The sequence below is a fragment of the Phaenicophaeus curvirostris genome, chromosome 9 (genome assembly GCF_032191515.1).
Source record: "Phaenicophaeus curvirostris isolate KB17595 chromosome 9, BPBGC_Pcur_1.0, whole genome shotgun sequence".
Taxonomy (NCBI): domain Eukaryota; kingdom Metazoa; phylum Chordata; class Aves; order Cuculiformes; family Cuculidae; genus Phaenicophaeus; species Phaenicophaeus curvirostris.
In genome coordinates, this window is record NC_091400.1 from 987,747 (window position 1) to 1,008,852 (window position 21,106).

The 21,106-nt window shown below is 37.4% G+C and overlaps 1 protein-coding gene across 1 annotated transcript in view; it reads right to left on the minus strand.

Annotated features, from left to right (window-relative positions):
* The window catches only part of CFAP43 (cilia and flagella associated protein 43), a 45,889-nt gene that overhangs the window by 12,300 nt on the left and 12,483 nt on the right, over positions 1-21,106 (minus strand). The window contains exons 7-27 of the mRNA XM_069864127.1: positions 19,384-19,443; positions 18,408-18,487; positions 17,543-17,674; positions 16,555-16,671; positions 15,372-15,452; positions 14,412-14,560; positions 13,295-13,398; positions 12,387-12,527; positions 11,174-11,343; positions 10,290-10,442; positions 9,722-9,852; positions 8,839-9,004; positions 8,142-8,255; positions 7,095-7,172; positions 6,239-6,364; positions 5,682-5,786; positions 4,809-4,925; positions 3,789-3,998; positions 1,897-2,103; positions 1,036-1,125; positions 194-271 (exon numbers count right to left, since the gene is read on the minus strand). Coding sequence (XP_069720228.1) covers positions 194-271; positions 1,036-1,125; positions 1,897-2,103; positions 3,789-3,998; positions 4,809-4,925; positions 5,682-5,786; positions 6,239-6,364; positions 7,095-7,172; positions 8,142-8,255; positions 8,839-9,004; positions 9,722-9,852; positions 10,290-10,442; positions 11,174-11,343; positions 12,387-12,527; positions 13,295-13,398; positions 14,412-14,560; positions 15,372-15,452; positions 16,555-16,671; positions 17,543-17,674; positions 18,408-18,487; positions 19,384-19,443 — 2,609 coding nt within the window. The remainder of the gene's footprint in view (positions 1-193; positions 272-1,035; positions 1,126-1,896; positions 2,104-3,788; positions 3,999-4,808; positions 4,926-5,681; positions 5,787-6,238; positions 6,365-7,094; positions 7,173-8,141; positions 8,256-8,838; positions 9,005-9,721; positions 9,853-10,289; positions 10,443-11,173; positions 11,344-12,386; positions 12,528-13,294; positions 13,399-14,411; positions 14,561-15,371; positions 15,453-16,554; positions 16,672-17,542; positions 17,675-18,407; positions 18,488-19,383; positions 19,444-21,106) is intronic.

Here is a 21,106-nt window from a genome sequence, read left to right on the forward strand (position 1 = left end):
CAGGCACTAGAACTCTGTGGTCTCTTTTGAGTCCAGTGTGTGGTCTCTTACAGAGTCTATGTAGGTTTAATGCAATTCTACAAGTCTCTGACTTTCTCCTATCACTTAGGTTTGAAATATTTGCTAGTTGAATTTCACACGTCCTCTAAAAGCCCACAAACCACCTAAATGATATGGCAGAAACACAGCTCACCATCTTCAAGACGTCTTCCTTTTTGACTTCTAGGACTCCACCCATCATGTCATTAAGAGCACGCAGTCTGTCATTGTCCTGCAAACAACCACAAAAAATATTTTTGTTTGCAAAAGGAAGTGTAGTAATTGGAAGTTTTGAGAGGGATAATAGGGTAGTTCACATCTAGATCATCTGTACAATTATACGGTGTGTCACTAGTAGATTAATGCACTTCGGTGATGCCTGTGAAACATGATGAAAGTCTCAGAGTTTTTTCTGGTGGACAGATGTTCACGTACCAAATAACTTACTCAAACTGCCATTCTGGCATTCTAGAAAAGAATACACAGGTATAGACTACTCCTGTGCAGTTGGTAGGCTAGGGTGAAGGAGGCTATTGTGTTATTGTCTCATTGAGCATCTCTTTTGGGAACAGAACCATTTTAGGTTCTGCACAGATGCATTTTAAAGCCAGAGGAAAGCATTACAACACCCTTGCCTTATCCCTGAAGAGCACAGGTCGCTCAGTTAACAAACACAGATAAAGCAGAAAGCTCTCTCTTGAGCAGCAGCATGCATTTAGAAATTTATCTAATCCCTAGTCACCTGATAGAGTATTTTTAACTGCCATTTTTTTTAGAAAATGTTGAGCCTAATACTAAATCTTTTCTCCCCCGGCTGGTCTAGGTAGTTCCAATTGTAAACGATAATAAGAAGGAAAAGGCACACATCATCATTACCTACCATTTACACTTTATTCTCCCATGCTACATTACTGGAATATTTCAGTGCAGCATTAACTAAATAAGCCTGACCAGAGACAAAGGCCTACACAGTAAAAAGGAAACTACTTTAAGTACCTTCTCAGCAAGACGTCTTTCCATTTCAAGCTTAGCCAGCATTTCTGCTTTCTCTCTCTCTTCTTGAGTCAAGTATTTTTCAACTTTAATCTGAAGGAAGAAAATGAGGGTCATATCAGGGTTCTTCTCTCCAAATGTGATCACATGCAGACTAAGAACCTTTGGAAAGAGGGGCAATACTAATTCTTGATGCTTTTTGTATCTCTGCTCCATGATAATACTCCTCAAGAGGACATTGTTCTTTTGAACACCCCTGAAAGCATATTTAAAAATGCTAAAATAGAAACTACCATCATTTTTGTTGAGATTAGTTGTATTTCTTGCATACCTTTTCTGACAGTGAATAACACGAACTGGTGAGAGAACAGAGAGAATTGGGAAAGACTGACCAAAAGAGCATGAGATTGGTGGAATATATTGTATAAGAAGCATGGTGCTTCTTTATAAATTATCATTTCAATTTATAATTACAGTACTAAGCACGGTTTAGTACCCACACACTTAGTCTAAAACTACTTAGTCTCAAAATGGTGCTCAGAATAAACAGAGAAACCCTTATCTATGGAAGTAAACCCTCCAAGCCTGGCTTGAATCTTACACTCAGGAACAGGGGGAATATCTACCTAATTTATAGCCAATTAAAAACTTAACATCAACGAATTAAGATTGTATACATCTTATTCATTTTGGATTGACTTATTATAAGTTTTCTCCCTAAAGAGTGAAGGGAAGCAAAAGAGACAAAAAGATGATTTTAAGTACACAGACACATCTGTTTTCAGCTTTTCAATGTCTGGCAATAACAGGAATTAAATAAATATATTTGAGTAGGTGAAAGAGAAAGATTCATTTTTCAAACACCTCTGAATCCTGAACTGTGAGTGCTCGCTCTGGTATCTCATCATCTGTAAGAGCTGGCTCCCACACTTCCAACTGCAGATCAAGTTGTTCCAAGATTTCTCGGATCCTCAGGTTTCTTTCTTTCACTCGTGCTATCTCCTGCTCCTTTTGTTGTGCAACTATGTCAAATTCCTTATTAAAAGCAGTTTTCAGTTTGTAAATGACGTCCTGAAATACCAAAAAGGGAAACAGCAATATGGCACAGGTCACATCCATCCATGATTATGGGACCACTCCTCAAGCCATCAAAACCATAAATGTGTGTAATTGTATGTGTGACAGGGAGATAAACTGGTAAAGCCCTTTAATGAAAATCATATAGGCAGAGTTCAAGCTTTGTTAAATAGAGGTGGGCAAACTATCATTCGTGGGGTTTTTTTCCCGCATAGAAATTTTTATTGCTGCATATTGCTGCAAACACTGGATAGAAAATTCTATTTGCTTGTTTTTGAATTCTTTGGCTGAAAGAAGGGGCCTCAAAGAAAAAAAACACATGACCTATAAATCTAGAGACTGTAAATCACAGGTAGAGGGGCATACTTTTAAGGGACATACACGCTAAGGACATATTTTCCTGATTTTTAAGTGATTCATCCTGCAGTTTCAATAATGCTTTTATGTGATTTTCTGCCTGGCACATGTAAGAAAAATTCCCTCATTAAATAAATAAACAAAAGTCGTAAACTATTTTTTTAAAACAGCTAAGACCTTACAATGATTTTAAAAATCATATATTCTCGGTGCTTAAATTCTTCCTTTAGCCTACAGAATTGACCTCAACAAAGCAGAATAGAATATTAAGAGAGAAAACTATGTGTGTCTCCTACTACATCAATTTAATAAAATGAAACATGGAAAGGATTTCAGTTCTATCACCAGATTTTACATTTTGAGATGCTTAGCTGTCTGCAATTTGTATTACAATAAATATTTTTGTGGCCATGATTATTTCATTGGTTTCTAATACAATAATAAGTTATGATGTAGTAAGGCAGGATGGCAGATAACATAAAGTGTTGCTGGGAGACAAAAGGCTGTGCTCAAGTGTTTGTCAGCTACCTATCTAACTCTCAGCAAATTCACTGCACTGGCCAAGAACACAGCAGACTTGTCTGCTATTAGATATATCGTATGCATCTTGAAAGCCACACAGTAGAAAGATCTTGTTACATCCAAACTTACATCTAAAATTGCTCCTTGTGTTTCTTCCCCATCTGCTTTAAAAACTAGTGTATCTACTAGATTTTATGTATTACAACGCATAACTGTTGAGCTCTGCTACCAGTTGTAGCCTTAAAGAGCTCTGATGAGGCAATGCTTTACTGTTGTTTAACCACTTCTGCCCTTGCAGATCATCTTCATAAGAAGCCTTTTATGTAGCATGTTTACTGCTTAATAAACAGGCCAGGGTAAGAGAAGGGAGAGTCGGATAGTAAAGAATATTAAATAACAGAAACACTGAAGGCTCCAAATGAAGGGCTGATAAGACTGTAAAGAAATGAAATGGTGTGAGGATACAGCTGAACTTTCATTCAGCAGCAAATAGTATGGAAAGAGGTCATGTTTCCACAGGCATGCTGAGCTGTGCAAGCCAGCTATACAAACACCAGAGGACAAATAGAAATACTCTCAAATTGGGTAACCAATTTCATAAAAACGTTTTTCTTCCACACCTGAGCTGGCAAATCCACATGGTGCTTTGCTGCACGATGTGCATTTATCTGTAACACAGTGGCCTGTGCAACTCTCCATTGTAGTGTCAGTACACCCAAAATCTGAGCGTCTGTGACTGCTATGAGAACCCAAAGGTGTGGCAGTGCCACTACAGTAATACAAACTTGAAAAGACATCACCTTTAATAACACTATCTGATTGACTTTCTGCTCCCTACTGTGCAAGTCCAGTTGGTGGTACAGGATAGATGTATCTCCACCATACTGAGAGCTCAGACTTCCAATCAGGCAGGAAGATGCATTATCATCAGCCGTTACGTCTTCTGTCTTCTCTCGTTCTTCCTCAGGTAATACAGTCTCAGACTCAGTCTCAGGATTTTTCTTCTGAGCCTGAATATCACAAACATGACAACTGTGTTAATTTTGTATACGAACCAGTGGCACACGTATGAAAAAATTCTAGAGATCATATTCTGCAATTAAGCCCAGTGATCAAAAACCCACAAGTTGAAGTGAACATATACAGAATATTTGGTCCAGTTGTAGGATCCCCAGTACAAGAAAGACACAGGCATTCCGGAGCAAACCCAGCGATAGGCCACTAATACAATTAAGGGTTTGAAGCACCTAATATGTGAAAAGAAGCTGAGGGTGCTGGGATTGTTTAGCCTCAAGAAGGAGAAGGCTTGGGGGGTGGTGTTTAATAACACATATAAAAACCTGAGGAGTAAGGACAACAGAGCCAGACTCTTCTCAGCGGTGTCGGTGACAGATTGAAAGGAAATGGTTATACATCAAAATACAGAACATCCAACTTAAATATAATGAAACACATTTCCTCTGAAGGTTGTCAAACATGGGAGAAGGTAGCCTATAGAGGTTATGGAATCCTCCATCCTTGGAGATATTCCAAACCTGACTGGACATGGAGCTGAGTAAATTGTTCTAGGTGGGCTGGAGTAGATGACTTCCAAATGGCTTATCTAACCTCAGCTCTTCTGTGATTCTTCAATACTAATGCATTTGTTCTAAGTAAAACCACAACATTTCATCTTTACGAATATCTTCAAATTTTTAGGGAAGTATTTCTACAGCGAAAACGGACCCAAGAAATGTGTCTATGTAAAAAAGGGGTTAAGATGCCAACTCAGAGCATTCTGATCTGAAATGCCTATATGCAGTACTTCAAAGGGATTGTACCTCATCATCAGCTGTCTCAATCTTCTTTAACTGGAGAACTTTCTCCAGAATTTTCAGTTCTTCTTCAGTACGTTCCTTCATTGGATAATTTTTCACTTCAGAAGCTATATGGAAGCACTGTTCAATTATATTTTTTTTTTAGAAAACAAAAACACGCAAGGTAAAAACTTCTTCAGAACACATCTGTTAATTCATTTGTCCAAAAACTGAATGCTAAATAGTTACAGAGGCTTCTTAAAATCAGAAATAATATTGATGATCAATTAATGTAGACAATCCAGCAAGAATATAGGAGTCAGAAAAAAACCACTTGCCTTTTTGGTAGTAAAAATGGTTGGTTTAAAATTTGCTGCCTTTATTTATTTTTTTTTTTTAAATAACCTCTGGCTATGTCCTCTTTATTCACAGAATTCAACCAGGACAAGATTTTTGGTAAAATTACTCGGTCTTTAACCACCCTTGAGATAATCTAGTATCACTAGTTTGACTAATATCCCTCTGTTTAAAATAGGCAAAATCAGGGTTAAATTTTGCTTTTACATTCTGTGTTGCAGAAGTCCTACTGACCCAACACAGAAATATAATATTTACCTTCTCCTTTTAGCAACACTGCATGAAGATATTCTCTAGTATCTAGGAGCTAAGGAGTTACTTATTTGCTTATTAGCACATTTATCCACTTTAAAAGGTAAAATCAGCCAGGCTCGGTCAAAATGAACAGAATGAAAGATTTGCATGAGCCCTGGAAAGAAGTGGTTTTTTTCCTCATACCATAAGCAAACCAGAAATGTGTTATACTTCTATTTATTTTGTTTCAGTACCTTAAGGAATCAATAAACTACTGCAGTAAGTGAGTTAGAAAGTGATGGTTACCTTAACAGCACGTCCTTTTACACACATTGGATCCCAGCACTCATGTTTGATGACACTCTGCAAATAGCAGTTGGCTAAATTCTCCATTTCAATCTCCTTCCTCACCTTTCAAGATACAGAAAAGAAAATAATGACATGTGGTGCAAACCAACAAGATATAGGCAATTTGTATTGAGTTGTTGAAACAAACCTGGCAGATTAAATGAATTACCCATATTTCATAATCTTAGACTACTGCAGCTATCTTCTCCAAAAATGATATTGCATACTACTGCTACTGAAAGGTGTCATTTCATATGTGAAGAAAAGCATTCCAGAACTTAAGCAGCGCTGTACCCAAGGTCACAGTGTCAGATTTACAGTTTCTGGCATAGATCATATTCCAACTGGCAATATCTGCATTAGCAGATTCACCTGCTTCAAAAAGTGACTTAAAATACTTTTACGCTTTCCTGCTTCTCAACAGTGAACAACTTTGAGATCATCTTCTATTCTTCAGTTATTGCTTCTCCTTTTCACTGCTAGTTTTAAAATGTTCTCTTTCCACTCTATCATACCCTGGCCACTTCTTCTTCAGCCTTTTCTTGTGCTCTTTCCTGTTCTTCTACATCCAGGTTGAACTCCTGCTGCTCCAGTTTCTCAATGTCTGGCACCAGTTCATTTTCATGCATCATTTTCTGAATCTGTTTTTTTAAAAAATAAGTATAAGGAATAAAAAGTAATTCGAATGTGAATAGAGGAAACACTGGGTTTAACACTGTGGAACTTGATAACAGAGAAAATCATTTTAATTGCCTCCACTTTTAACTGCTTCATGGTAATTGGTAGAACGTGCTGCCTGTACCTAGTGACAGAGACTACTATGTGAATATATTTCATCCTTCCCTTAAAGCTCATTTGGATGTTATATGTGGAGTTGTGCATACTTTCTAAGAATCTGTAGCATGGAATTGTTCATTCTTTAGTTCTGAGAACTTTCAAAAGTTTTTATCTATCTCATGCAGTTCAACAAAGGGAAATGCAAAATCCTGCATCTGGGGAGGAACAGCCCCATGCAGCAGGATATGCTGGGAGCTGAGCAACTGGAAAACAAACTGGAGAAGGAAGAGGAGAGGATGACAGTTTCTATAACGGAAGGCTGTTAGACCAGCAGAAACTAGCCTGCTGAGGGGATAGATTGCTCAAGATATAAGGGTGGTACAAATTTTTTAGTTGGAGCAAAGGAACCTCAGAACCAGACAGTTGTTCCTGACAGGTTCAGCACGCTGTCCCTGAAGAGACAAATCTCTCTATTACCTGTCTGCTCAGAGTTTATGACAAAAATGTAACTAAGCACTAGAGCTGATAGTTGTAAAGGAAGTGTACATGTAAACAAAACTGTAAGCTAAGCCATTACACTTGTAAGAAACTCACAGTTTCATGCAGCTTTTTAATTCCCATTTGCAGCTCTTTCTTCTGGTTAGCAAACCTCTCAGTCTCTTCTCTAATGACCTGACATACAACAGATATATTTTTGAAAATAAAAAATAACCCAGGAAACGACTGAAGTGATCTAAAGGAACATTATCTGTACAGAAAACAAAACTCAGAAGGGATTAATAACTGAAACAGACATAAGCTTAATTCAATAGGTTGATTCTTAGAACTGCTAAAAAGAAAAATGATTGTACACCCAGTTCACACTGTAAACTGGTTATACAGAAACAGAGCTTAAAATAAGGAAAGAAAGAAAGTCACTCCTGAGATCACACAGAAAGCAATGATATTTCGTCTTATCATTGAGCCCCAGAAGCTGGAGAATATATACAGCTCTGGTTCATAACAAAAAGAACCTGCTACCACCCATAATTCATATTTCTGAGGAAAAAAATTATCTATGCTAACATTAATATAGCAATTTCCAGACTCACAAAGCACTAAATCCCCTCTCTGCACACTATTAGATCTTTGATGAACTTTTACTCTTAAAAAACTTTGGTTCCACATCATACTCACCTCAACCTTAACCTGAAACAAACCTCAGGGGGTTTGCAATTAATGTCATATTGTTGACTATTGATTTATCAGTGCTGTAGAATTTTTTATTCTGGCCCTTGGGAAGAAGCACCTGCTTGGTTTCTGGTAATAATCCTATGTGTAACTTCTTGACATTTAGAAGCAAAACATCTTTACAAGTTTCTAAAGGAAGCCGATTTCTCTGGCAATTTCTTTTTTTTTTCATTTACTCCTTGTGTAGAAGTGGCCTTTTGGCCTTTAGAGCTCCTATTGTGCTCAGTACCTGCTCTGGTGTGTTTATAACGTTGACCCTAACTTTTCTAAAGGTCTAGATGGCAACGCCTTAAAGGGAGGCCCAAATGTCAGAAGAGCTTTAGAAAGTAGATTACTTTACAGCACATAATTCAAATCACTACTGACTCTTGAAAACTCCTGTTTTGATTATTACTTGTTCTATCGAAGTACCTTCTTCATTTTCTGATCTATCCACGTCATTTCATTGGTATTGGCTGAATATGAACTGGTGACGTTTCCGTCTTCCTCTGTCACCTCTACATTGGAAGATTTAAGCGATGCATCCTGAAATTAAGGATATAAACATCCATCTCAGGTACTTAGAGAGAATAAGAGAGAGACCAAAATAAAATAAAAATTGGACTCACATTAGAAGCACCACCACGTCATTAAAGAGAATGTTACAATATTTTTACTCCCTAACCAGGCTCCAGATTTGTTCCAGAAAACCCTTGCTGTTATGCAAAGCCTTTTGACTCAAATGGCCTGACATTACTAACTTCTGTAATTGCTGCTTTGCTTGATTTCAACAGGAAAACAAACAACACACAATGTATAGCAGTAATATCACACTGGAAATGACAAAGAATTTCACATGAGGAGAAATTGACTTTCACAGAGTTTTCTGTGGCTGAAGAAACCATGTGAAACTGAAGCTGTGAATGCCATCTTCCCATAACTATTCCATTTCCTTGTTTATACTATTCTACAAATTAAGAATTAAGCATATTCAGCCTATCCTTGGGAGTATTTTGCTACTTCTGCAAAAGGATCAGAGTTTGTTTGGAGGACAGTTTTTATCATGTGCAATTTTAGGATAATGATCAAACCTTCCCCCCGCTTCCCTAAAAATAAAAAAAAACCCCACCTTAAATTTCCCTTCTGGAAGTGATTCTGCTGTGGATTCTGGGTCAAAATGCCGTTCTGCCATGGATTGTAAAACAGTATTTTCATTTGAAGTGGACTTGTTCAGTATAGCAAGAAGAGATCGCCAGTGAAGATCAGCTTCCTCAGCTTCAGTATTCTTTATCTTCCTAGTAAATAGAAAATAAATTGATGTATTTTTATGTCTTATAATAAAGGACAAATTATTAAATATTCCATATAACAAAATTACTAAGTTGTTCAAAAATGCCTATTCAATATTTTTACATATGATTTAATATTGTTTGAGTTCTAGCATTCATAATTAAGTGAAGTTTCTTCAGAATTAGAAATTCTGAAAGATTCATTACCCAGAGTAGAAATACCACTCTGGTGGACCCATCTTCCATTTATGCATCTGCCTGAACATTTGTTATACCACAGAAAAGCTGTAGTTTCACGTGTCCCTCACTCCTAATGTTTGCTAAGAGCTCTCTATGGGCACAGTTCAATTCCCTCCCATTAAATCTGTAATGTCCCCTAATCACTGAAATAAAATGGTATCTCATGAGATTATATGGCTTAGATCCTCAGACACCCCATTCCAGATGGTTTATTTGAGAGTGATAAGCAGCTTATTATGGGTAATGCTTATCAGAAGACACTCCTTTATCTTGTATTGCAACCGCACCCAAAGTCCAAGACATTCTCCACAACACTGGTGGGAAGCTTTAAATGAGCTAGGGAAGCTACCTCTAATGATGAGAGGAGTGACTTCATCTAATTCTTAACCTTACTTTGAGACTAATAAAAAGTCTAGAATCACAAATAGATGCAAAATTTGTCTGTCAGGATACAAAAATTCACACCATCAATATTATACATACTTCCATTTCAGGCACACCAGGGCACCATCATTTTTCCCAATAACAAGGATAAATTTGCTATCCAGAGAAAATACCGTGGATCTGATTCCTCCTCCTTGATATGAGTGACAATGCATACGAGCGAGTATATCCTAGAAAAGTCACAGAAGCAGTATGAGTAAATATGTTTTTGTAACAGGGTATGTCTATAAACTATGCTTCTGTATTTTCTTATAGAAGTCAATCCAAAATGTCAACACGAAGTATATAAAAGCCTAGGATTTATGATTTTGTGATTTTTGACTACAGATGGGACAAGTTTCTAGAATACTAATTTTGCAGCTGATGATAACGAAAAGTAGTAAAATTATCTACCCCAAGATTTGCTGGAGAAGAAAGTAAGTAGTTTGTATAATCATCAGTTATAAAAACAATTGTACTATATAATGTTATGACAGTTCATGTTCAACGTAAGTTTTTCTGGAACACTTTATATTCAAGCAAAGAAAAGCTTCCAGTGAAAGAAAGTAGCTTGCACACCTCTTTCTCGCGTACACCAAACAAAGCCTGTACCTGGATGCCTACCTACCATAGTAGGAGTGTGATAGACGAACAAAACACCATCGTTCGCTGCTGATGCCAGCCACCGGCTGTTGGGTGATAAACAGAGGATCCCCGATCCAAACTGATTGCTACGAATCCTCTTCTCTGATAAAAATACTGATGGGTCTTCCGATATAGTCTGCCGAACAAAGAAAATGTTAGCAGCAGTTCAGATTATGGAGATGTCTATGCCATTTTGAGAAGGCTGATGGCAGTTTTGTGGGTTATCACATGTGGTGATTTACAATCCAAACACTTGGATTTCTGAGCTCAGGAAGCAGTAACATTGCTACGATGATTTGCTTCTCACCTCTTCAAAAGGGTCTGTGTGTTTTTATGTGCCTGGGCCCAGAGTTGTCAAGGAGGAATGCCCACCTTTGGAATTCACCTTCTTCCTTGACCTGACTCAAACTGGGGGAGACCTATGAGCTACAGAGAGGTCCAGTTCATCAGCAGGCAATGACAGTGACCACTACTTAATTTCAGGCAGGGCTGAGCTGGGTTTGCAGTTGTGTCTTAGAGTCATGGGCTCACATGGGCTCAGTGCTTTTAAGAGCTGGATACTCCAGTTACTCAGCAGACTGCACAAAAGCACAGCTCCAACACAGAAGCTACACATGAAGTGCCTGCAAGCTGTACAAGTTTTAAGAAGCAACATTTGGCTTTCTCTGTAATCAAACAAGAAGATTGCTTTTGCCAGATTTCTGAGCAGGTGGTAGGATACTAAAAGTTGATGTTTATGGATGGAGTAGATATTTTGAGTGCAGAGATGACTTTTTATGATAATATCCTGCTATATTAACTTCAGCTACAGCCTTTGTTTGATGGTATTTAACCATCACCCAAAATAAAGCAGCTTCAGAAAATTACCTTTTCAGTGAGATGATATTTACAGATGAAAAGTCCAGAGGTACAGTAACCATACACAATATTATCCTTCAATCTGACTGCTGAGCTCAAAGGGCAATCCAGATCATAACGCTCCTGTTTAATGGCACTAGCATCAAACATTCCTTGGTCATTAACATACTCATCATTATCTAGAAGCGTGAAAAAAGAAACAGGGAGGAAAAGGCATCATTACCACTAATGCAGGTGCTTCACCCATCAAGTAATTAAGAAAATCAGTCTCAGCAAGGAGTGAGCATTATGTGAGTTTTCAAGGAGACTAGGAATTAAGACACCTAGGTTTGACACTTACTCTGGGGGTCGTGCCAATCTAGCACACTGCAGTGAAGCAGAGAGATAGCTATAAAGAAGTCCTAGAAACAGTTTAACCACAGTGATGTAATTGTTTGCATACCCTGATTTACCCTGCTCTGCTGTGCCTTAGTTAAATTTATGCATTTAAGACCTCTCATGACAACTGAATTAGTTTTCCACCTGTTTCCAGAAAGTGCCCCGAACTGATCATTCCAAGAATATCAGTTTTCCAGAAGGTGAATGGAAGTTTGCCTTTCTTAGGCGTCGTTAACCCCCGCCCTTTTCCTCATAGTGACACTTTTCTCATAGAAAGTTTCTTTAACATTTCCTATTGGGACACAAGGTAATATTTTTTAAACACAGTAGACTTTTTCCTTGGTGCTTTTACACAGAAAAGCTATAACAAAGACAGGGAATCACTATTTTTTTAGATAGATCAACCTTTAATATTTTCCTTCTGAGCTATTACATACCTATAATAATTCTTTGAAGAGGCTGGTGGGATTGATTCCCCTTTGGACACCTGATATGCTAGTCTGCAAAAGGGTGATGCCTAGAACAAGGTCTCTGTGACTGGCTTTGGGCATTGCCCACTCAATAGTAATAATAACAGCAATAACAACCACCACCAGTAGAAGTAGTTGTTAAGCGATGGCTTTGTGAATCTGCAAATGAATTACTTCTTCCTTCCTTGGCCTTCCCTTAAAATATCACATTTTGCAATGATTGAGCTGACTATAAAGCCTACCGAATGCTGTATGAGAAATGATGTCCCAGGAGAATGTACAGAGGAGATGAAGAAAGAGATTAAGATTTGTGTTAATGGATGGCAATAATATGATCTTCCCTTAGAAAAATATCACAGAATATATATTCTTACCTGTTGTGAGTTCTGAAGGTAGATAAAAAACTTCCAGTCTTGCTCTCTGGCCCGCTCCCACATTAAGAAGTGCCGCCACTTCAACTAAGTCCTTGTTGAAGTCAGAAACTACAGAGAGATCCAGCACTTCATCTGCTAAGGCTGAAGCAGGTAGGGAACATCAATGCAAATTGTTACTGAATCACGGTAACGTTTTTGCTGAGTTATCACATCAAACAAAGAGACCCATGTTCAGGACACATCTCAGCTCAACCACACAGTTTGGAACTTGCATTAAAATATCAGACAAGCCACAAGCTGGTTTTGGAAAGTGCGGCACGCACACAACTTCAGCTAGAGGCATCCAGCACTGAGAGTGCTAAGTGTTACTATGACATTAAACATTCAAATATGACTTTACATCCAGCTTGAACTGTAGCAATTTTGAGGTTCTCTGCTGATAACCACCACTTAAAGTTATGATGAAGTTCTATACTTATAGATGCGATCTGTAAGTATAACGTTAGTGGAATTGAGAGGCTGCAAAAACAAATACACAAATTTCTGAAGAATTATTCTGTGACTTAAAATTCCATCATTTTTATTCTTTAGCATCCAGCAGCAAAGCTGACAGTTCCAGCAGTCCTCACGTTAAAGATGTCCGGGGCAGGCAATTGCACCCAGCTATCATGACCTATGGATTTTTACTCTAAATTCTCTCAAGATGAGCCACAAAAATCTTAAGTTCTTTGCCACTACTATTCCTTTTGTGCTGGAGTTGTGATCAGCTGGTCAGCTAATCCATTCTCTTCCCTCTGACTTACCTGCTCCTTTGCTAACTAAAACTAAATAAAAAAAAAAAAGCAAGTACACCTAAAATACAGTAAATAGTGAAAACACAGTGTAGTTAATGCTGTAACATTTATTACCTACATATCCAAGAACTTGGAATAATTTTGAAGGCCGGGCATCTAGAATAAAGATATGTCCTTGTGCAGCCCTAGTGATGAGGAACCGGCCACTCTGGTCATAACTAGGTGAAAAAAAAATCCAAATAGAAAACAGCTCAATAAAAAGAGTCAAATAATTCCACTCCAATAACTCTGCTGACTTCACTGAGGGCATAAACGCAACTGAAATTTCAGCTTCTAGGTTTACAGGATTAGGGTCTGATATAAAGTGCAGTTATGAGTGCAATTTCTAATTGTGTGGGTGGTCAATCTAAAGCTAACGATGCTCCATAGCAGTCTGTTAACAACCTCATCAAATCTTTAATGAAGTTTATGTTTTTAAAAATAAAATGGCTATACAGATTTTGATATTATTTTTAATAGACATGGCTCTGTTTATATTGATTTGACCTTGAATGAGTTGCTTTCCGTATCTATTTTTAATGCTTTATCTTAGGTAGCTGTGGAAAGTGGTCACATCTGAGTCTCCAAATAACAGGCAGACTAATATTAAAGTTTAACTGTTCAATATCTATTTTATTTTTTAAAAAGTAGAAGTAAAATACTCTCAGATTTTTCAATAATGGAAAAAAGCAACCAACCAAACAAAAAAAGCCTTTTAGATCACTAGAGCTTATTACAGGAGGACTGGTAAATTCCAGAACAGTGAGCAAATGAATAATTAACAATGGTAATAAAAATCCACCGTATAAAAAGGGATGACCAAAAGGCTTAAACTTAATTTCACAAAAACTTAAATTTACTTCTAGTGAGAAATGGCCCTCTAAAGTTGGATACATGGAATTGTGCATAATTATTGCACACAGTGATCTGCCAGAAAGGATCTTATATATGAGTATTTTCAGTGCTCAGTTAAACCTTCTTAAAATACAGGTTTGTTATATTTCTCTCATATAAATCCTGCCACTACCTCTCTTGCAAGCAATTCAGAATATGTTGGAAAATAATTGAAACCATTAAAATATTTTACTTTGTTATTTTTGGAATCAAAGCTTGAACAGTTTTTTTGTTCAACTAACAGCGTTACTCAAGAAACAGATTGACAATATTACTGCCCCTGCTGCTTCATACTTACTGCAAAGACAACACTGGAAATTTGGAAAGAAAAATTCTGTGAACAACCCGTGGAGCTTCAGCTTTGGTAACATCAAGAAAATAGATTTGACCTCTTATGGTCCCAACAGCAACGCTGCTGGAGGAGGGACAGCAAGCCATAGCTGTTGCCTAGTTGAGAAACAAAATATGATTAACAGTTCCATACCTTTTTTTACAACTATTCTGTATGTTAGTATGCAACTTCTTTTACTATTTAGAAGTCCCTAAAATTTGAAGAAGAAACCTCAAATGGTTCAGCTAAAAAACTTGTTTTTAACAAAGTATTTTAGAGATGTCTTGGCTTTTTTCCCTATGCTCTGTATCTACATATCAAAAGCCAATTCTGCACTCCTCAGAAAAAAATCATTATATCCACATTTAAAGTGAAATAAGTCCCACCTCAATGAAACAGTGAGTGCATTGTTACAGCTCTTACAGAAAGGGATTAGTCTCTTACTGTGTCAGATTTCAGGGTTTGAATGCATCTTAAATCAGGACAAAGCATTAACAGTTTTAAATACTTTTATCAACTCAGTTTCAAGAGCCTGGTCATTCAAGGCATTTAGTTTTTACAGACTCAAAACTTTTCCATTCAGTTCTGACACTCATTAAAAATAAATATTTCATCAAATATCATAAAAATTTAGATTGTTATTTACAAATATGTGCTTAAAGACACATCACTACAACAACCCAAACCATTCAATGATTCTATGACATGAGGTTGAAATGTTGCCTCTGCTTTATGGCCCAGTTCAATAGATGATTAGTTCAAGTAAACGTAATATTTTTAAATCTCTTTCATGGGTTGTACAAAGACAATACTAATCTTTCCTCACCACAGGTTGATCCAAATCTGTGGAATATTATGCTATGAATTAAAAAATACTAAAGAAAACTTCAAGAATCGGTCACTAAATGAGCTCCTGGTTGCGTGTACCTGAATATCAAGGTTGAGCTTGCTGAGGCAAGTTCCATCTTCCAGGAACCAAACTTGTACTTCACCTGAAATTGTTACAGACTATTGAACAGAGAAAAAAACATAGTCAAAAGAGAGTGGAATAAGCAAATAGTCTGGAAATGACTAGTGATCTTTTATAGAATATAACTTCAAATAGTGTCTGAGCAGAGCAGATCAAGGATTACTAGTTTTGCTTGAAATTATCTTGAATTCCTTTTAAGTCCAGTTGCTGCAAGGTACACCTACCTACGGAAAATGTGTAATCATTTCTGTGAATTGATGCAAATACAGGAATGTTTTTTAAGCAGAATGAGACAATCTAGGGCAAAACATGTAAGCTTGATCAATATTAGCACTCCCACCATTCAGCCTGCAATAGAAAACCTGCTTATAATTTTGTTTGCACAGGAAAGGGCTTAAGGTGACATCTGGTTTTCTCACATGAAAAATTATGTGTATCATGTTTTTGAGGCCTTCTTATAACCAGGAAATTTTATAATTCCACAGTGAAGTGTGGCTAGAGATCAATCAACCCTCACATCACTCATTCAGACTCAGGTAAAATTTGTCATTCCCATGTTATTGACAAACAAACAGATTATCAGCAAAACTAATTGATTCACACCCCAGAATTTCAGGGCTGGCTACTTGAAGAATTCATGGCCTTGAGATGAATCAGAGTTGCAGGAATCCAAGACACAGGAGGAAAGCAAGGAATATTTCAGAATGAACAGATCCATGAGTAATGCCTCGTTGTCCCTGGACCTGGGACAAAGGCATCTCTCAGGCTATTCCAGTTTGTGCTGGAGGCTGAAAAGATCAGTAGGGATTCCTTGTTCCAACATCTGTTCTCTGAATTGAATCAACCTTTTGCTCAGCTGTGTTCCTGACCACTAGTGAGACAGCAAATAAACAGCAGAACCATACAACATTTTAGCAGCCTGCGAATTATCCACCCTGCATTCCAGGGCAAGTTCTGACCCTTCTATAGGCCATACCTGAATTCATGCCATTTAATTCCTTAATGAGAAGGTTTTCCACAACTGTAACAAACACCAGAACAGTCACGATCTCTGCAAGGCTTTTGATTTTGTGTCTTACCAACGTTTTGGTCATCTGAAAAGAGCCACAATTATATATAAGGAAGAAAATAATTTCTTACCACACAGTACTTGTCCCCTGGAGTAAGAAAATCAGCTGTCAGGAAACAACTACTGCATGTGTCCAGGAGTTTGACAGCTTCTCCACTGTGGGCAGGTTTGTAAGCATAGATTGTCCCCTGACAAACAGAGAGAGATAATCCATCCCTGGGCTATGAGACTTCTCATTAAAAGCTGTCAAAGACTTCAAGAAAAAATACTCATCTTCCTGAGCTTCACTCTTTAAAGTTTCATACTCTACTCTAAATTGAGGTAAAAAGTGCCCAGTAGAATTCAACTGAATTTAGTAAATTATATAAATTTACACTAGCTGAAAATCAGGATGGTTCATTTGAGAGTGATCCAGCTAGTCACGTTTCCAAGTTTTGTTTCTCATAACTGCTTTAATTTAAAACCACCCTATTTCGTATTGCTCCAGAAACCAATCAATATTCTAAAGCAACATAAAACACAAATAATAAATCTTAAGCTTCAAAAGATGTTTTTATCTAAAGACCTCAAAACCTTTTAGAAACAATTCATAACTAATGTAGACATAGATTTTAGAACTTCTCTACGCATTTTACAAAAGGAGAGTGAAATCAGAGACAAAGTGTGACCAAAGTTACCCCCACAAAAAAACCCAAACAAACCACATTTAAATGCCAATTTAAATTATTAAAGGTCTGGAAAACCAGGGATAATTTGAGGATTTGGGACTCTTGTGTAAGATTTCTGGACATCAGGCTGGTCAAAGAAGGATCTTTGACTGGGTGGCCAGACAAATTCAGATAGATGCACAGAACAAGTCTCCTGCATAGCCACAGTAGGTCTGATGTACCCAAGGCCCAAGATTTCATTGCAAACACAAGATGGGCTAAGTTTACCTCTGGTATAATTTGTTGACTTGTGTGATTACATTACAGACATTTCATACTGGCAGTGCCAGCATGCACATACAGAATAAAAGGAACGTGCCATTATATAATGCCATTATCTCAAATGCTATACCTGGTCAGTGACAAGCAGAAGCACAGTGTAATCAGGTGAGAATATGAGGCTGGATATGGGTTTTAAGATATCAACGCAGATTTTCGTCTCATACTGCAGATCTTTGACGTGATAAAAGAATAAAACGCCCCCCTGTGCAGAAAAGTACAAATCCACATCAGGTCAAGGTCAATTATCCCAGCCTGAAGGTCAATTATCCCACCCACTCTGGCAAACTGAACTGGCAAAACCTTCTGAAATTCTCTGGAGCAAGTGTGTTTAACTGTATCCCATGGCTAATGGTCTCATCTGCCTTCATGACGTTTAAATCCAGATGACTCTTATCCTGCATAACGCATTTTTTGAAAAATCAAGGTGTTTTTTAATACAAGTCTTACTAACAGTCCATGTTTGATAACAGACTCTCTCATTAGTAAATACTTGAGATTCCACATTGTTTCTTTTGTGACAGTATAGGGATTTGTCCCTCTCTTAAGCAGCACTGTATAATGTAATCATCATTTTGGATTAAATATTGAGTGAGATTCAGCACAAAACAATTTGGTGGTTCTCTTGGTCATTTTTTTCTCCTCTCCTATTTTTTCTCCATCCTTCTTTCCTGTTCCTCTAGAACTCTCTTTGCCTTTTGTTAAAAATAGTATTGTCCTCTTTGGTTCCTTCTTTGACTTAAAAAATGGAATCTCTTCCCTCCCTGCTCCTTTCTGATTTCTTGTCTCAAGTTCTAACAAAGAAGATATATGACAAAACCAGAGAGGACCTCCACTTTTTTCTGACTTCTGTCTTTGCAGTGAGCTCTGCAAATACACTCCATTTGAATGCTTTTTGATTTTCACACAGTAAGTTACAAGCATAAAGGATGCCTTACATTTCCAGCTGCATACAGTCCCTCGTTACAAAATGCCATGGCAAATAAAACTGATTGTTGTGGATCCTCTGGTTTGCCACCTGAAAGCACAAAGGCAACAAGAAACATCAAGTTTAATTCATTGCAACCATGTGTCCCAACTTCAAATCTGAGATGATTTACTACTTGTGAGTAAAAAGGCTCAACGGGCTATATATTCTTTGGACTTTGTGCTGTGATGATGAAGGACAAGGCTGGTACACATAATTTGAAGTGACGGTACTACTGTGGTCTGATGAATTAGAAATTAATTTGAGAAATCAAAACTTGTCCCAATGTCTGGCAACCTTCACTGTGAAAGTACTTTTTTTTCCCTAATTTCTACTCAGAATTTCCATTGATGCAAACTGTGCCCTTTGCCTGTCAGGTTCCATCCTGTCTGTAACCTTTCATGAGTAGCTGAAGCAACAGTAAAATCCCCCATTTCCTTTCCACTGGGCTGAAGAGAGTTCTCACAGCCCATCTTTGTATGACACACGCAGACTCTGCAATAATCTTTGTGGCCCTGTGCTGAACTTTGTCCACTACGTGAATGCCTTTTTTGTATTGTGGAGCCCAAAACAAAACATTTGAAACAAACCCTAAATCCTAACTCAACTAAATCACAAGTGATTGCAGTTCTAAACAAAGTTACTAAAACTAAGCAGTGGAGAACCCATTCTAGCATCACTTATTCCAATTTAAACTAGAATGAACAGAAATTATTTCCCTGCCACTGTTTTTCCAGAGGCTATTCATTTGGCTGTCTACTAGCACAAAAGCTATTAATCATTTCTCCTGTAAACATATAAAAGGTTGCCATTGATGTGTCTTACAGAGGTCAGTGTGAGCTGAGTTTTTCTAACCAGTGGCTTCCTGCTGTACTCACATATTATTACTCCCAGACATCATTGATGCTGGCTAAAAATCAATTAGCTTGATTTGAACATGGAAATACCTTTCTTTTTCTGCGCTCCTCGAACATATGACACGATGTCTGACACTTTACACACGTATTCTGCACAAAAGAAAACAATATATAACGTCAACCTTGTTTATATGTCAGTATTGCAATAAAAGTCAGTTATAGCCCAGTCTACTGAACAAAAGGTGAAGTTTAGTATATTGAATCAAAAATGTGCATTCTTCTCCAATATCCACCATTTCTGTCATTTATGCATCTGAGCTGGCACAGTCGTTACGTGGTTCAGCTTACAGCTATAAAAGGGAGATAGTCATACATGGACTGTGATCCAGATGCAGATTTATCTATCTTCTAGTGCTAAGTTCTGGTTTTGTTATTTCCATTCATAATTTTTTAATTAGATTTACTTACAAAGGAAAGTTTAGCCAGCCTGAAAATTGCCCAAGTGAAATGTTGTGGCTGCTTACGGTTCTGTTTGCAAAACCATAACAGGAGCTTGGCACGTGCTTCGAGTTGGACACACATGTAAGCATTCTGCTGAGCAGATACAGATTGCAGTACATCTTAAATTAAGCAGAAGCTTCAGTAAAATATGAATATAGACAGTGTTCTCACACAGATTTAGGACAGGACTCAAAGAATACACAAGTGGAGGAAAATCCCAAATGGCAAAAATTCTTATTGCCTTCTAACGAACTGGCAAACCATTTCTGGTCACGCCTCAGCTTTATATTTGTTTGTGATTTTCAGCTCTTGATATGGCAAACTTAAGAGTTTGATGGTTTCAAAAACAGAGGAATAGTGCTGGTTTGCTGATTTTTTTTTCAGAGCTGCCTTCCATTTCTGTGCTGACTATCAAAACTGGATAGAGATACAGAACTTTGGGAAAGTCAGGGATATTTACAGCAGCTTAGAAAAATAATGTATTACATGGCAAAAGAAGAAAACAAGATTATCATCAGCCTGTCCATTAACACTGATTCAGTGTTTATTAAACATTGCTATGCTGGTCTACAGAAGGATATTATCCAGTTCTAGTGATATAAATAATAATTTTTCACGGAAAGGGTCATTGGGCACTGGCAGAGGCTGCCCAGGGAGGGGGTTGAGTCACCTTCCTTGGAGGGGTTTAAGGGACGGGTGGATGAGGTGCTGAGGGACATGGGTTAGTGATTGATGGGAATGGTTGGACTCAGTGATCTGGTGGGTCTTTTCCAACCTGGTGATTCTATGATTCTATGAAGTCAAAGACGTCTTCTGTTCACTTTCTGTGCTTCATATGTAATGCATTAATGCCTGATAATCTTTATAGACTTGTTTTGAATACAAAATAGTTCCTATAATTGCTGACCTTAAGGAATTCTATTAAGCAATATTACGTCAAATTTGGTTTCGTTTTTTAAAGATTCATCATGAGCTCATCTGTTCTAACATCATCTACCATATCAGAGGAGGACAGTCCAATATTTCATGCAAAATAAAATGCATTACTGGTGCTTAACTAACAGTAAAAATACATATAGCTGGTATATTAATAGTTTATTGTTAACCTAGTAGGGCTGGTTAATAAGATCAGGACTGCTGTAACTATTGTTCATTTTATCAATTTTGATGTATTTAGAAGTTTTTCTTTTTTTTTTTCCAAAAAAAAATGAAAGCAAATTGTTGGGTGCTAAAGAAACCCACCCAGAAGTTCTGAATGTTTATCCTACTAATAAAAGAAATATGTCTTTACAATTTCTGTAAGATATACAAT